Here is a 15,923-nt window from a genome sequence, read left to right as displayed (position 1 = left end):
CCTCGTAATATATTTTGAGTTCAATTTGATCCAAATGCATAATTTTCATCTTTATATTTCGTAAGCCGGTGCGGGTGAGTCTAAATGCCGGGAACAACACTCAACAGACTTATTGTGCGGTTAATTTACTTTTCATTTATTGGTAAAACGATTCTTTAATTAATATTAAGGATCCACTACCGTTGAGGTACGCTCTGTAGGGCTTTCAATATAATTCGAAAGACGAAGCTTTAACGTTGGAACGACCGAGTAATTAACAGAAGAGAAGGTAAACAAAAGAGATGCTTCCATTTGCTGATGCGGTCATTCGAGCAAATCACCGGGAGGAACTGTGACTTGTGTGACAGAGCAGAGCCTTATTCGCAGAACCACTGGCCCAGGAGTTCATAAATAACTTACTTCTATTTTTGTCTTCCTCGCATAAACTGACGGTTCAATGGCAGCTTGGAAGACCGACTTGTCAACCAATGTTGTCCGTCAAATTGTTTATTCATATTCATTGCCCGTGAAGATTATTCTACATTTAAAATCACTCCGAACGCGGAATACACGTCGGACAATATTGATGATGATTGAATAAGATGAACTAGAGGTTTTTCAAGAGAAATTTCTCCGACCCGTTCTCTAGTTCCGTGCATTTTCCATATAAGTATTTCATATGCTCACACATTCACACTTGTCCGTCTGATAGCGGTACAGTCATTCAAGAAAATGTGGAAGAATATCGATTATCCGGAACGTGAGATATGAGTAAACCATGAGAATCAAGGCACTATCCTCACGTGAAGTCCGAAACCTTGACAGAAAAAGGCACTCTTCTTCGATTTTTTTTACATCAATTGAGCTCTATATCGCAGAATACCACCCGATTCAAGTGATACTTTATGATTATTCCATGTGAATTAGTAGAGAAAGGAAATTTGATTTCAGAAAACAATTTGTTAAGATTCGTTGAACATACTAGGTGGAAGAAAAGTAAGCTCCTTGATTACCAAAATGCATTGCAACCGAAGCATTGCCATGGAAGCGAGCCACATATGGCAACCAAGAAACCAACTACCCTCCCACTCCATCTTCCGACTCGATCCCGAATCCTGACCAATACCCGGTTTCAGGTACAAAAAAGATATGTTTGTAAAAATCGACTTTTGAACCTAGGCCCGAAGGGCCGAGTGTCATATACCATTCGACTCAGTTCGTCGAGTACGCAAAATGTCTGTGTGCGTATGTGTGTATGTAACGTTTTTTTTGCACTAACTTTTCTCGGAGATGGCTGAACCGATTTTCACAAACATAGATACAAATGAAAGGTCTTGTACTGCCATACAAAATTCCTGAATATTATTTGGATCAGACTTCCGGATCCGGTATTATGGTGTAAAATGTGCAGAAAAATTGTAAAAATAAATGCACCAACTTTTCTCCAAGATGGCTTGACTGATTTTCACAAACTTAGATTCAAATGAAAGTTCTTATACCTTCCTGAATTTTGTTTAGATCTGACTTCCGTTTCGGAGTTTCAAATGTGCAAAAAAAAATCAAAATCTGCGTACTAATTTTTCTCCGAGATGTCGTGTGGTCCTTCACAAAACCTCTGAATTTCATTTGGATTCGACTTATGGTTCCGGAATTATAGGCTAAAGTTTGAAAAAATTTGTATACCATCACTAAGAGGGGCGAAACAAAAAACGAAAAAAAATCTAATCTGACCCCAAAACTACTCCATTCGATAGTCGTTATCAGTAGACGGCCAAACAAACTGATTTCGGCTCTCCTGGTTCCCAATTTCCGATTCCGGAGGCACAGGAAATAGTGGTCATATTTTCTCAAATGGATCACACTTACTTTTCTGTGATGGTTTGACCAATTCTCACAAACTTAGGTTTTGATGGAAGGTCCTGTGGTCTTGTACGGAATTTCAGAATTTCATTTGGATCCGAAATCTGGTTCCGGAATTATAGGGTAAAGTGTGCTAAAAATTTTATACCTACACACGGGCGAAGCAGAAAACGTGAAAAAATTCTACATCGGCCCAAAAACCACTCCAATTGGTAGGCATTATCAAAAAACGGTCAACTAAACCGATTCCGGGTAATCTTTCAAGAATTGAAGAATTCTATTTTTAAGAATACCACAGTATTATATATGATAGTATGTTTGATGTGAGAATGGCATCATTACACCACTAGGTGGATTAAAACATGTTTTCTACGCATTGATTTGAATGATTAAAACTACATATTTTGAATTATATATCATTGAAATATTGATTGTTCAATTGCTCATTAAAAATTAAATAGTATGACGTTCGATTGAACTGTTTAATTGAAAATACAGATCATTTTAAATTTGATTGTCTTGTTCCACATCACTAGCGCGTACAACCCAAAGGGGCTGATGTTTGTAGTTTTTTTTAACGGGTACGAGTCGGGTTCAGGTTTGGAAGAAAAATAATTCTCGGGTTCGAGTCGGGTATCAGTAATTTTTTTAGTTTTGATCGGGTACGGTTCGGGTTTGGGTTTGGAACAACACTTACTCGACCATCTAGTCTCGTAGAGCTGAGTAGGAGCTGGGGTCCACTAGGCGATTGATAGTACCTATTAGCTCTCTCCGGACAGTACCAGCCTAGATGGGGAGTGGAATCCGGCGGAAAAAAAATGAACCAAGAATAGATCCACTGGGTTCCTGCTTACATGTCGTAAAAGGCGACAATTGCAGGAGTTTCTTTTTCCTTTCAGTTCTTACATATTTCCAATGTTTCACTTCTGATTACTCTATTTTACTAATACCGTTTTTGTTTATTGATCAGAGCAGCACGAGAGCTGACCCAGAGTCACCAAAACAACTTTTGATGAATTTGTTTTAGCAACCTGGAGTCGCTCTAGATCGGACTCCAATCGCGTAGTTTCTCTCTTAAAATTTTCTCGGGACGCACCACGTATCCATGCGAGTTTGTTTATTTTTTCTTTTGTCGTGAATACGACTTACTTTACTATGGGGCGCCTTTTCAAAATTTACCCTCTGGGAGAGTGATAAGTTTTTGATCGTGAATATCTCTTGTTACACTCAACGCAACAACATAATTTTTTCTCCATGCTATCAGCAATATAATCAGGAACTTGTGATTAAATTTTCAATAGTGTAAAAAAACCTTAAATAACTCAAAATCTATTTTTTCTCAAACTTTTGGAAATAATGAGGAAAACTCATCTCGTTTGTTTGCCTTTATCGCACCAGGACGATGGTTTTGAGGTAGTCAGGCACATATCAGTTGCGGTGTTCTACTGGCCGAGCGTAATAGTTAAATCTTGACCGAGAATTATTAATTTTTTCTAGTACGTTAGACGGAACTGGATATCGTACTGATATTCTTCACCACCATCAGTAATAATGAGGTGGTAAAAACTTCAAATGCTCAGATGATGCTCTTCTTCGCATTCAGACGTCGTGGCTAGCAGTAAACCAGCAGTAGTAGAGAACTGAATTTTTAGATAAATTCAAGAACTAATCTCAGAACCAAGATTCTGGTCCACCTGAATTCTGAAGTTAATTTTTATGTGGAACACATTTTTGTTGTCTATATATTAGAAATTCAAGAAAAATGTGGTCAGGTTTTGAACAATTACAGCTCCGTCAATTTTGTATCAATTATTAATATTATGTCACCATTTGATTGGAAATATTTCTACGTATTGATTTCAATGTTCATAGCCATGTATTTTTAATTGTATATCATTGAAATAATGATTAATAGCTAGAAGTGTCCTATTTTGTATGCAAAAAACTCCAATTTCCCTGCCATAGTCAACGGTTTTGAAGAAGTAAGCGATATATCAAAGGGAAAGCATCGCTTTTGAGTGCATAAGATTAATTTCTAATTTATATAAGATGAACTCGATTGATAATGAGAAAAAGTTTATCACTTCAATCGAAATCGCAGAAAGGTAGAGAACCGGTATAAAAATAACTGCTTGCATACAAAACTTGAATACAAGCTTGGTGGAGAGAAGCTTAAATATCGATATTCTTATCGCAAACATGTAAAAACATATAGTTGCATACATTTGGGCTATTGAAGTAATTTCTTCGGCTACATAACAAATTCAAATCACGACAAATAGAGTCTACATTTTGGGTTCGCAGACTCTCGTGCATTTGCGGATTCAAAAATGTGACGATTAATTGAAAATGTCGATCATTAGAAATGTTAGTTGCCTTGTTCCACATCAATGGCTCGAACAACCCCATGGGGCTGATCCTTGTAGTTTTAAGTTCCGAATTTAGTTTCATACTTCTATTCCAAAATTTCGTTCCAGAACACAGATTCAGAATTTAAAACTATGAATCTAGAACTGAATCCTATTTCAGGATTTTGAAAATGGTTTCAAATTCAGTTCCTTATTCAGGAATTCTAATCCAGAGATATGATTTAGGATTTTCAGAATTCATGAACAAAATTCAGGATATGAATTTTAGATCTGGATTCTGAAACTAAATATTGGGTCTGAACACCGAACTTTCATTTAAAAAGGTAAAACTGAATTCAAAACTTTAATTCTTGAATTAAATTTCAGAATTTAATTCATCAATTCAGTCTCAGCATTCATTTCCAGAACTCAGAACCTACATGTTGGAACTTAATTGTGGACATGATTACTGGAATTGGATGCTGGAACTGAATTCAGTTCCTATATTAAGACTTGGAATTCGAGTTCAGAGTTTAGTTCTATAACGCAATTTAGAAAATTCTAAAAATAACTTCAGTTCCTTACTTCTAGAACTAAATTTATGACCTGGGTTTTTGATCTAGATTCCGAAAATTTGCAGCTGAATTCGGTACGTGCCCCAGATTTATATATTAGTTCTTAAATTTTAACAATTATAAACATTGGACAAATTACGCAAAGTGGTTTTTTAGAACCACTCAAATATGTTTGCCGTCAATTAGTCGTACTGTAGTATAGATGCATCGTAAAAATTCTGGAAGCAAATGATTATCTCTATCCGGATGTGAGAAAGAAATATGTCAGTTTTATTCGTATTCACGTCCTCCAGTTATGTCTGTGACATTACCCACCAGCCTTTTTTATATGAGTTGTTGTTTAGGGCGCGTACCACGTGTTCGTTTTACTCGGAGTCACAGTCGCCCGCTTGTAGGTTCTATAACGAAAACGGTATAAATTATCTCTTCATTCAACCTGGTAATTTCCGTCTAGCTTCGGAGAAAGGTTTTATTTGGAATGTTTTCTTCATCGAATGTTATTGATTGTCTTTCAAGATTATAAATTGAATGATAAAAATCAACTATTTCGCAAATCCGTTGATATTACAAAGTTAATAACAGAGATAACATATATCGGTGTATTGAATACATAGTAAAATTAATTGATATTAATATTTCAAACAATAAATTAAAAATTTAATAAAATTTATTTTTCTCGGTAGCTGGCTGCCCAGATCAACCAGTATAACCAATTATTAATGTTATTAATTAAAAAATAAAGAAGCGGAAATAATACAGAATCAAGACGCGCGTGAAATTTGTTGACCTCTGTTTGGTGATTTAAAATGATTTTATAACAACTTTTTAGAATATGTCAATACAATGAATAAACTATTTGGTCTAAATCCTATTCATTCGTTTATTTTGTATCACGTAATTTAATTCATAAAGAGCTGTGCAATTTCAAATAAGAGCTGTGAATCAAGACTTCCCGGGACTTCAATATAGGATGTTGTAACGCGTTCACTCGGGAAGTCAGTGGCCCTTATTACCGGTGTCACTACACGGTTAAAATCGAGTGAAGTGAATTTAGATCCTTAGCACGGAAGTCGCTTCAAAGACAAAAGTAATTATCGTGATACTGGTAAGTGAAGTGAATGTGAAAGTGGAAGTGAGAACGGTAATAAGGGTCAGTGAGTTTAGTGGTGTATCCGAGCATTTTGAAACCGGAACATACTAAGTCGCGCGCGAATAATACCAATACTGAAATTTTTACTAACAAATATCCTTCTTCCGTGACACTTGTGGAGTGCACAGTAGTATATAAGGCCTCTGGTAACAACAAGTGTTGGACTAACATCCCTTCCCATTCCTTAGACGATCTACGTTCGGGCCTGGCCGGCGCCGGAATTCTAGGGTTACCAGAAGATGTACATTGAACGATGATTTACCAGTCCCAGGTTGGATCATCTAGAAATTCCCCGTACAATTTCAGCTAATCCCGATTAGTAACGAAGTAGCAACCAGGGGTGGTCGCTCAAGCTCTTGTCTCGTAGAGCTAAGTCGAATGATACATAACACTGTGAATGTTTGTAAACAACATACCGTCATTGTTTGTGTAATCGACGCACTAAGCACTTTTTATTGATTTATAATGGTTTTTATTCGTTTTTATTCCCTGCGTTACTCGTAGTCTCGACAAAAATTGGACAGTGTTTTATGTCGTGGTGGAGTAAAGATAATTTGTGGTGTTTTTCGGTCAGTTTCGTTGCCGCTTTTTTTTGCTATCGTATCGCGATGTGGCGCCTATCGAAGATATCGTTTTATCAAGATACTCAGTTCCACGCTCTTCTCACACGACCGAAGCGCCATCTGAATTTCACTGTCGGAATCCTGTGATTTGTTCACTATGGCTAATGCTTGTGATCGTTGTGCCAAAACTGTAAAATCGAAGGATCATTTGGTACATATGAAATGCGCAAAACTCAACAAGCCGTTTCTAAAGGTTTTGGACGAAAATCCCAACCTGTTTTGGATAAGCGATGAGTGTTGTAAACTGATAAAACTTGCTCGTTTCCGCGACTCGGTTTCTTCGTTTGGAAGCGCATTTGCATCTATCGCAGAGAGAACAGAATCGATTTTTGCTGAGCTGAAGGCCGAAATTAAAAAGAACAGCCAACAAATATCTCGTCTCTCGCGCAAAGTGCCTGTTTCGTCGCCGCTGCCGCCCAAGCCCGACGGATTTGCTCCCAATGCGAAGCGTCGTAGAGAATAGTTCTGAGCCAAGTAAAACTTTGGAAGGTTGCCGGAAACCATCGGATAACTGTAATATCGCCACAGTTCCAACGCCCTGCTCCCTCGTATGGATTTACTTATCACGTTTTCACCCCAGCGTTAGTGAGGAGATGGTCTCGCAGCTAACAAGAGATGGTTTACAGTGCAGCGAAGATGTCACGGTCATCCCGCTGGTGAAAAAAGATGTCGACGTAAATACTTTGAACTTTGTCTCCTTCAAAGTTGGGATGCTGCCCAAATTTCGGGAAGCAGCTCTTAATCCCGACACCTGGCCACAAGGTGTTTTGTTTCGTGAGTTCGAAGACAACAAAAAGCAGAACATCTGGTATCCTCCAATCGATATTTCTCCACCGATTCCCGACGAAAATTGATGCAGCACCATTATGAATGTAGACGAAGTAACACCCAGCCCGCTCCGTTTGATGAGAACACCACCCCGGCAAACGTTATGCACAATGGAACCACACCGGGACGCACTGAAGTTGATATTTTGGAAGCTCTCGAATCCCCCGCCACAGTCGTGCCACAGCAGCCAGCGTTCTTCAGTCGTCCTGGTCCTGTGCGTGGATGTGGTGAAAGAGTCTTCCAAATGTCTCATCTCGGCAAGTATATGCATATTCCGTCCTTTCCTAGTGCTGATCTCTCTCGCACTTATAGATGTCTCGTTCTGAATCGGATACCGAGATGCACCGATGTTCGCACCATGGAAGCCCCTGATACGTTCCCCACAGTCGAGCTATTGCAGCCAGCGGTCACCAGTCGTACCGGCCCTGTGAGTGGGAGCGCGGAAGGGGTCTCCCAAACCATCCCAGACGGCAAGTACAATTCAGCTTCAAACGATTCAGGCGTTGATTCACTACCCGTCATTTGCAGTTATCCATCGCACGATCAATCTAGTCAACCGCAGCACTTGTACTACCAGAACGTTGGAGGCATGAACATGCACATCAACGACTATTTGCGCACAGATGATTGCTTCGACATCATCGCTCTTTCGGAGACGTGGCTCAGTGATTGTACGCTATCCGTTCAAGGTTTTGGATCCAACTACGAAGTCTTCCGTACCGATTGCAGCCCCTTAAAACTATTGGAGGCGGGGTGCTTATCGCAGTGCATCGTCGTTAGAAGGCGCAATTGATCGAAACCGCATCTGGTAAATGCGTCGAGCAGGTTTGGGTGCGTTTGAAACTGGTCAATTTTTCCCTCTACCTTTGTGTGATACCTATATCTTCCTTCGGACCGATGCCGCGAACTACCGCTAATCGATGCACACATACAGTCGTTGCAAGAAATTTCTTTCACTCATGTACTACCCGTAGATGAAATCTTGGTTGTGGGAGACTTCAACTTTTCCAGCATGAAATGGCAGACAAGTTCCGGTGGCTTCTTCTTTTCTGATCCGGCGCTCTCCACTTTCCACATTGGCATTACAACCATGCTCGACGGCTACAACCTCAACCTTCTTCGACAGTCGAATCCTGTCGTTAATGAAAATAACCGGATGTTGGATCTTTGCTTTTCAAGTAGAGAATATGTTGCACCAAAGATTAGTGCTTCACCGTTCCCTCTGGTGAATTCTGTTCGTCATCATCCTCCATTACATACCGTGCTCGATTCGAATCGCTTACAGAACGCCTGCATTCCAACGGACATCATCTGCTATAATTTTAGTAGAATCGACTACACCAATATGACCGACTTCTTGACGCAAATCGACTGGGATGAAGTTCTCGACAACGATGATGTCAATGCTGCTGTGCAGATGAGCTACGCAATCGACTACTATGTACCGAAACGATCGAGACGGCAGACCCGGCATCTACCATGGCTGACCGCGAAAGTGAGACATTTGAAAACGATCAAAAGAGCCGCTCTAAAGAGGTACTCTAAACATGGAGGATTTTTCCTGCGTAATCACTACGTGCAGGTAAATCAATTGTACAAGAAAACCGTTAAGCGCTGCCATGCCAACTACTTGAACAACGTACAACGAAAACTCCAAGGTATTTCTGAAAACATGTAAATGAGCAAAGGAAAGAATTCGGGTTACCCTCGTCAATGAGCTTTGGAGATTGTACTGGTTCGTGCACACAGGAAATCTGCCAGATGTTTGCGGAAAAGTTTTCTAGGGTTTTTTTCAAATGAAATCCTGACTCAGCAGCAAATTGCTGCCGCAGCACTTAGCGTTCCCCTGTCTAATAACTCATTGAACTGCATCAGTATTGACGAAGACTCAATACGGACGGCAATTGTAGGAATGAAAGCCTCAAATTCTCCAGGCCCTGACGGAATACCGGCAGTCATTCTTAAAAAGTGCTCGCGTGGAGTAATCGCTCCCCTCTGCAAATTGTTTCGAATGTCTCTCGCTACAGAAGTTTTCCCCAATTTATGGAAAGCTTCCTTTATGTTCCCAGTCCACAAGAAAGGCGATAATCACTTCCCTCAGCGCTATACCAAAGCTGTTCGAAAAGGTTATACTGACACCAATTTTCAATCACTGCAAGCAATATATCGTCGATACTCAACACGGTTTCATGCCTAACCGCTCAACAACCACAAACTTACTATCGTTTTTGTCTTATGTGTTTGATGCAATGTCTAACGGTTTACAAACGGACGTTATCTACACAGATCTTTCCTTCGCTTTCGATATAATCAACCACGACATCACGGTTGCTAAGTTGGGCAGGCTTGAATTCAGTTCGAACATTCTTCGTTGGTTGCAGTCGTATCTTAGGAATCGTCGTTTAGCAGTTAAAACTGACGATCATACTTCCGGAGAGTTCCTCGCATCATCCGGAATACCACAGGGAAGTCATCTAGGACCGTTAATATTTTTACTGTACTTCAATGATGTCAATTTTGCTTTGGAAGGTCCTCGCTTATCGTTTGCTGATGATGTCAAGATCTATCACATCATCCGCAACTTAGAAGACGCAGCCTTTCTCCAGCGGCATCTTTGCAGATTGGTGTAAAGTTAACCGTATGATTGTAAATCCAGACAAATGCTCGGCCATTACGTTCACGAGGAGAATGGATCCTTGATTGGAAGATCGACTAGCGTTAAGGATCTTGGCGTACATCTCGATGAACAACTTACATTCAAGCATCACATTAGTTACATTGTAGCTAAAGCTTTCCGTAGCTTGGGATTCTTAATGAATCCTTTACAGCACTTTACAGACATAAACTGTCTAAAATCGCATTACTGCTCGTTTGTTCGTTCAACTCTCGAATATTGCTCGGCAGTTTGCAACCCATGCTACCTGAACGGTGCTCATAGAATTGAGGGAATACAGCGCAGATTTGTTCGCTTCGCTCTTTGCCGATTGCCGTGGACCGATCCTCATCAACTGCCTAGTTATGAAAGTCGCGGGTTATTAATCGGTCTCGACACATTACAAGTGCGACGAGAATTATCACGCGCTTTGATAATAGTCGATATATTCAACGGTAGGATCGACTGTCCCGTTTTGCTCAACGAAGTTAATATTAATGTGCGACCCAGAGCTCTCCGCAACAGTGCATTTCTTCGACTTCCTATACGACGTACCAACTATGGCGCAAACGGTTCTATTATTGGTTTACAGAGATCGTTCAACCGTGTTTCATCTGGGTATAATTTTAATGTGTCACGAAGCAGAATACGTACAAGTTTTCTGAATATTATTAGGAATTATCATTAGGACCAAATTGTGTCTGTTGATTGTAAATAAATAAACTAACAAATAAACTACACGATAGTTCATTCGTTCTCCGGAAACTTTGTAGATTTCTGCAAAAACCGTTCGCAAATAATTATATTTCATTGGTAACGAGCTGTTTAGTAGTGAGTGCAATTTTAGTTTTTATTTTAAAAAATAATCGTTCAATTTTTTGTACTTTTTAGAGGTCGCTAATATACGCAATTTCGACTATTCTGACGTAATTATAATTTTTCTTGGATTTTACAATTCTCTTTGAAAATTGAAGGTTTCGGGAATCATTTTAAAAAAAAAATTTGAGTGATAATCGTGAAAACCGCTTTGTAATTAATAGAAGAGAAATTGAACAAAGAGAAACTGTCACTTGCTCTCATGGCCTTTTGAAAAATCAACCGAGATTTTCGTCAATCCAATGAAAGTTTTCACTTTCATCTACTACACGATCAAAAGTATTGTCAATACTCCTTGTATTGACAATAATATTATCTCGTGTAAGGACCGCTAAAGGGTTCTGTCAGTGATAAATAACAGTATAAGGATGAAAACTTGTGTTTAGTGGGAACATTGAGGCAGATTAGGAAAAAGATGTTGACACAAGAAAATGTGTTCAAACTTGACATACCTACACCAAGAATTGTTAGGTTGACAAAAAACGGCAACCACAATATAAAAGCAAGAAAAGCTAGGGCAAGTAGAAGTTTACACCGTTCAATGCAAACGTTTAAGGACGTATGTTTTCGTTACACAACCTTTCAAAATATGTTAGATCAACATCGTTTTGACAACTAGCGGAGGTTTGCTTACATATTGTCGATTTTAATCCAAACAAGCATAGCGAAAACTACGCATTCTTACTACCGAAGAAAACAAGATTGGAAAGTTCCAATGTGGCTGTCGTTAATTATAACACACCCACGAACTTTGGCTAACAAGTGGAAAACTAAAATTCACAAAATTTTGCGCCGCTTTCAGCGAACACGCCTCTCGAGTAAGTGTTAGTAAATGATTCATAGTATTCTGTTTCCTGTGCCCAGCTCATAACCACGCAGTGTGGATTCCTGAGGTGATACTCTCGAAAAGATATCTACGCCAGTTCGCAGAATACGTTTTGCGTCGAGTTATAGCATAAGTACTCACGAAACTTTCTGGAAATATATTTTGTTTTGTAACATTCGATTTTCCTACCTCGTAGCGGAAATGTTTCTCCTTAGGTCCCATAGGAATTGTGGTAATGTCTTGATCGATCTGTTGCGCTACCAGCCGTCCTACGGATTGTAATGGTTTCTATGGAAAAGAGGTAGAAAATATATGAAACATACAAAAAGAAAATGGGCTCTGATTCTTCCTAATGTAGATTTGTCCTCCGTTTATTTTTCTCTGCCGCGGACAACAAAACGAGTAGAGTAGGAAACGATTCATGTGAGAAAGTTAGCTTACTGTTAAGACAATTAAGTACGCCTATCAACATTAGCAGGAGCTAATTACCAGATATCTAGACCATCACGTTCTTTACATTTCACTGAAGCCGACAGGTACGAATGGCGGAAATTAAAAGTGCATTGAATGTTACTTTTCGATTTCTACCGGCTAACTAAATCTACAAGTGAATCGAAATTCTCGCTCAGCTTCGTAACTTAACTGTTTAATAATCAAAATAAGTTCACCCGGAGTGCTGCGGGGGTTCGATTAATGGAGCCACACCAATACACAGCTGTTGGTAGCAAAACAGGCTTACCTAGTTTTCTATCATCCCAGCTTGTTTGTTATCAGCACTCAAATGCAACGAAACACAAAAATTCGAAAAGAGAGCAAGAATAGTAACGATTTCCAAAACCAACCCAAACCCTCGCACAGTCTTATCAATATGCATGAGTATATGTAAAACGAAAAAGTATTGTTTTTGACAGTGCTATTGAAAAACACGTACAGCATATTTATGTGTGTACTCCCCTCTCGATGACGTTTATTCCTAGAATTTGGACACACATACCGATTACTTAATCTGGTTATAAAATTATGAAAACATCCCCCGGAGTTTTTTTTCCTAGTTAAGTCTGAATCGAAAATATTTAGTAAAATGCTAATGGCCTGCGATCGGACAAGCAAAACACACACTCGACCACGCACCGGGACAAGGACGGCACAGAGTCTTCATACGAATAGTCTAATTTTAAGAAGCAAAATTATTCCTAGCATGACTTCCTGTTGTTGCCCTCACTACTCAGTGGATAACAGGCTAATGCTCAAAATTTCATGTTACTTTCGATGTGCAGCTAAGGGCAAACCATTCTGTCAGGAAACTTGAAAATTGGATAGCGGCTTTGAATCATAAGCCGAAAATTGCATATTTGTTACAGCATCAGTGATTAAGGTTTAACTTACCGCAACTAACCTTGGGTGTGTGAAATATTCTTATGACTGAATTTGTCGATAAATCAGAATTGGGAAATAATCAAACCGTTCCGATTTTTCTGTTTCTCCACTTTCACTATTCTTTTTTTCCGATTTCTACGTAATTCACATAGGCTATGCTAAGCCTTCCAGTTTCTTCTTTTTCGCGTTCTTCTAGCACAATCTTCGTAAAATGCATAGATTTCCAGAAGCCTCTTCGTCGCATGAATCCTTTCCCGACCTATCCGGCAGAACGAATCATTTTCGTATCCCTGAAACGACACCTACTCACGGGGCCAAGAAAATACAACCAACCTCCAAAAGGCTCGGAACTTTTTGATTGAAGCACTCTTTTTTCATTCACTGCCCACTACGATAATTTCGTATTCGATGGAAAACGCACCACGACGATGACAGCGACGACGTTCTCAAACAGCTCACAGAGAAACGCTTTGCTTATTGCAGTTGGATGGAACAGAAAAAGATTTTGTTATACAAAAGCCGCAGCAACAGCAGCACAATCGACCGCAGCAACTTTCCCACAACGTATTCGCGCTGCAAAAGGGATGAGTGAAAAATTTGGCATCGGAAAAAGTCGAAAAAGGTGTGTGACGGAATTAGCTTTGACAGTGACAGGTGTCGCTGCGGGTCACAGTGTAGTATTGTACGGGTTAGCACACTTTTCAAGAGTGGCTCACTCAGAAAATTCCTGGTTTTTGTCTAAAGCGGCCCTTACACGTGACAATATTATTGTCAATCCAAAGTTTTGTCAATACCATCAATCCAATTGGCTTGGTAACTTGAATCCGCGTTTTTCGAAAAAATCAAGCATTTGGAGCTTCAAATATTGCAACTGAATATTGAAACATTGAGAGAAAAGGTCGTTGTACATATTTAACTGTTTCCTCTCTGGAGAGAAAGTATTGTAGGATTGATGTGCAGTTTGGATTTTTAGACAATATTTTCGTCAATCCAATGAATTTTCCACTACACGATCAAAAGTATTGTCAATACTCCTTTTATTGACAATAATATTGTCTCGTGTAAGGGCAGCTTAGGACAGGACCTGACAATTCACGGTTGATTTTTCATTAGAACGTATATTCAAGTGACAGTTTCTCTTTGTTTACTTTCTCTTCTATTAATTACCAAGCGGTTTCCATGTTGATCACTCAACTCTTTGCATAAAATGATACCCGAAACTTTCGACTTTCAAACAGAGTAGTGAAATCAAAGAAAAACTTTTTATCACATCACAATAATCAAAAGAGAAAGTGAATAAAGAGAAACTGTCACTTGCTTATACGCCCTAATGAAAAATCAACCGAGAATTGTTAATCCACTTCGAGATTGAAATTGACACAAGCTAGTACAAGTTGTTTTTTTTTATTTAAAAAATATTTTATTTAGGCCTATTTGCGTACAAACTTTACGTGGCCGATTTAGCTGAGTTTTTAGATAATTTTTTTTGTATTGGATCTCGTTGTCACCAGAGGAGCTTCCACTTTCCTCCTGCGAGGATTGAGGGGCAGTTTGTTCGCGGTTCGTCTCGTCATTAGTGGCCCTTACACGATCATTAAAAGTGTCATTACTAAGTAATGACACTTCTGCTCAAACGCTCGTCATTACTGCATTACTGTACATCATTACTTTTTAGCATTACACGTTCATTATTAATGATGAGTATTTGTAACTACTCCAGCAATAGCAATATTTTTATTTTCGTTTAGCTGAAAATAAATTTGATTTGCCATTGAAACGTTAAGGTTAATGAAATATTAACAATTTAAATCTACACTTTGTCATTTTTTCGCGTATAGTTCTAAAGATATTCATCACTTCCACAAAAAAATAAGAAGAAGAAATAATGTTGGTAATGATGGAAAATCCACAATTCAATCATTACTGAACTCGTAGACCTTACACGATCATTAAAAGTGCCATTACTTTTTAGTAATGACACTTTTAATGATCGTGTAAGGGCCGCTATTCATTGCCGCATCGGTGGTATTGTTGTTGATTTCGTTGCTAGTTGCTGTAGATGCGTCTTGTTGTACATTGTTGGTTGGTTGGTTGGATGGTAAGTTGTTAACTGCAGTACTTTGTGTACTTTGTTCTATCATAAAGAAAATAAACCTAGAGGCCTCATAATGAGGAAGTGCTGATGACACTGAATCAGCGCAATCATTTTCTGAAGGCGGCAAATGGGTGCGTTAATAATGATGCACCGTGCGCATTCTTTGCCTTAAGTCTTACATATCCATGCGTCTACTATGATTATAGCTATGACAATCTGATAAATTGTAATCAACAAAAAATACGTCGGGTGTCGATTTTCCAAAATTGTCTACCGAAGATGTGCTGTGCGAAATTGTGGGGATATTTCAACTGGGCCGTCGCGAATTTCGTTTTTTAAAGTGCTGATAAAGAACAAGTAAGGTAATGTTTATCTATAGGATTTCATGTTAATAAAATTTTGGGTCTAAAGGACACGCAATATAGAGGCATGGAAAAAGTTATGTGGAGTCTCCCAGTTGACGAATGAGGACTATGTGTGTTCCGCTCACTTTACCGAAAATGATTTCAAAAATTATCTCAATAGAAGCCAAGGGTGAGAACACGAGATTAAAATTGAAGTATATCATTTTTCAATAATTTTATACTAATGATACATTGAAGAAATCTGCCCTCCCCTTCATACGAGAAAATTCAACCCCTCCATACGAAGAAAATTTAACAACCGAAAGCCTTTCTTCAGAAGAGGCGATGGAAACAGAAAGCATTGTGATCGATAGATGTGAGTTGGAAAT

At 39.0% G+C, this 15,923-nt stretch overlaps 1 protein-coding gene across 1 annotated transcript in view; it reads right to left on the bottom strand.

The window, feature by feature from the left end:
• Positions 1–13,703, bottom strand: part of LOC131434668 (ubiquitin carboxyl-terminal hydrolase 47) — a 67,433-nt gene extending 53,730 nt beyond the window's left edge. The window contains exons 1-2 of the mRNA XM_058601640.1: positions 13,429–13,703; positions 11,908–12,006 (exon numbers count right to left, since the gene is read on the bottom strand). Coding sequence (XP_058457623.1) covers positions 11,908–12,006; positions 13,429–13,473 — 144 coding nt within the window. The 5' untranslated portion in view covers positions 13,474–13,703. The remainder of the gene's footprint in view (positions 1–11,907; positions 12,007–13,428) is intronic.
• Between the last annotated feature and the right edge of the window lie 2,220 nt (positions 13,704–15,923).

This window comes from Malaya genurostris, chromosome 3 (assembly GCF_030247185.1).
Source record: "Malaya genurostris strain Urasoe2022 chromosome 3, Malgen_1.1, whole genome shotgun sequence".
In the NCBI taxonomy this organism is placed as follows: domain Eukaryota; kingdom Metazoa; phylum Arthropoda; class Insecta; order Diptera; family Culicidae; genus Malaya; species Malaya genurostris.
Note: the sequence above shows the minus strand (reverse complement) of the source record. Positions and strands in the feature narration are given on the sequence as shown.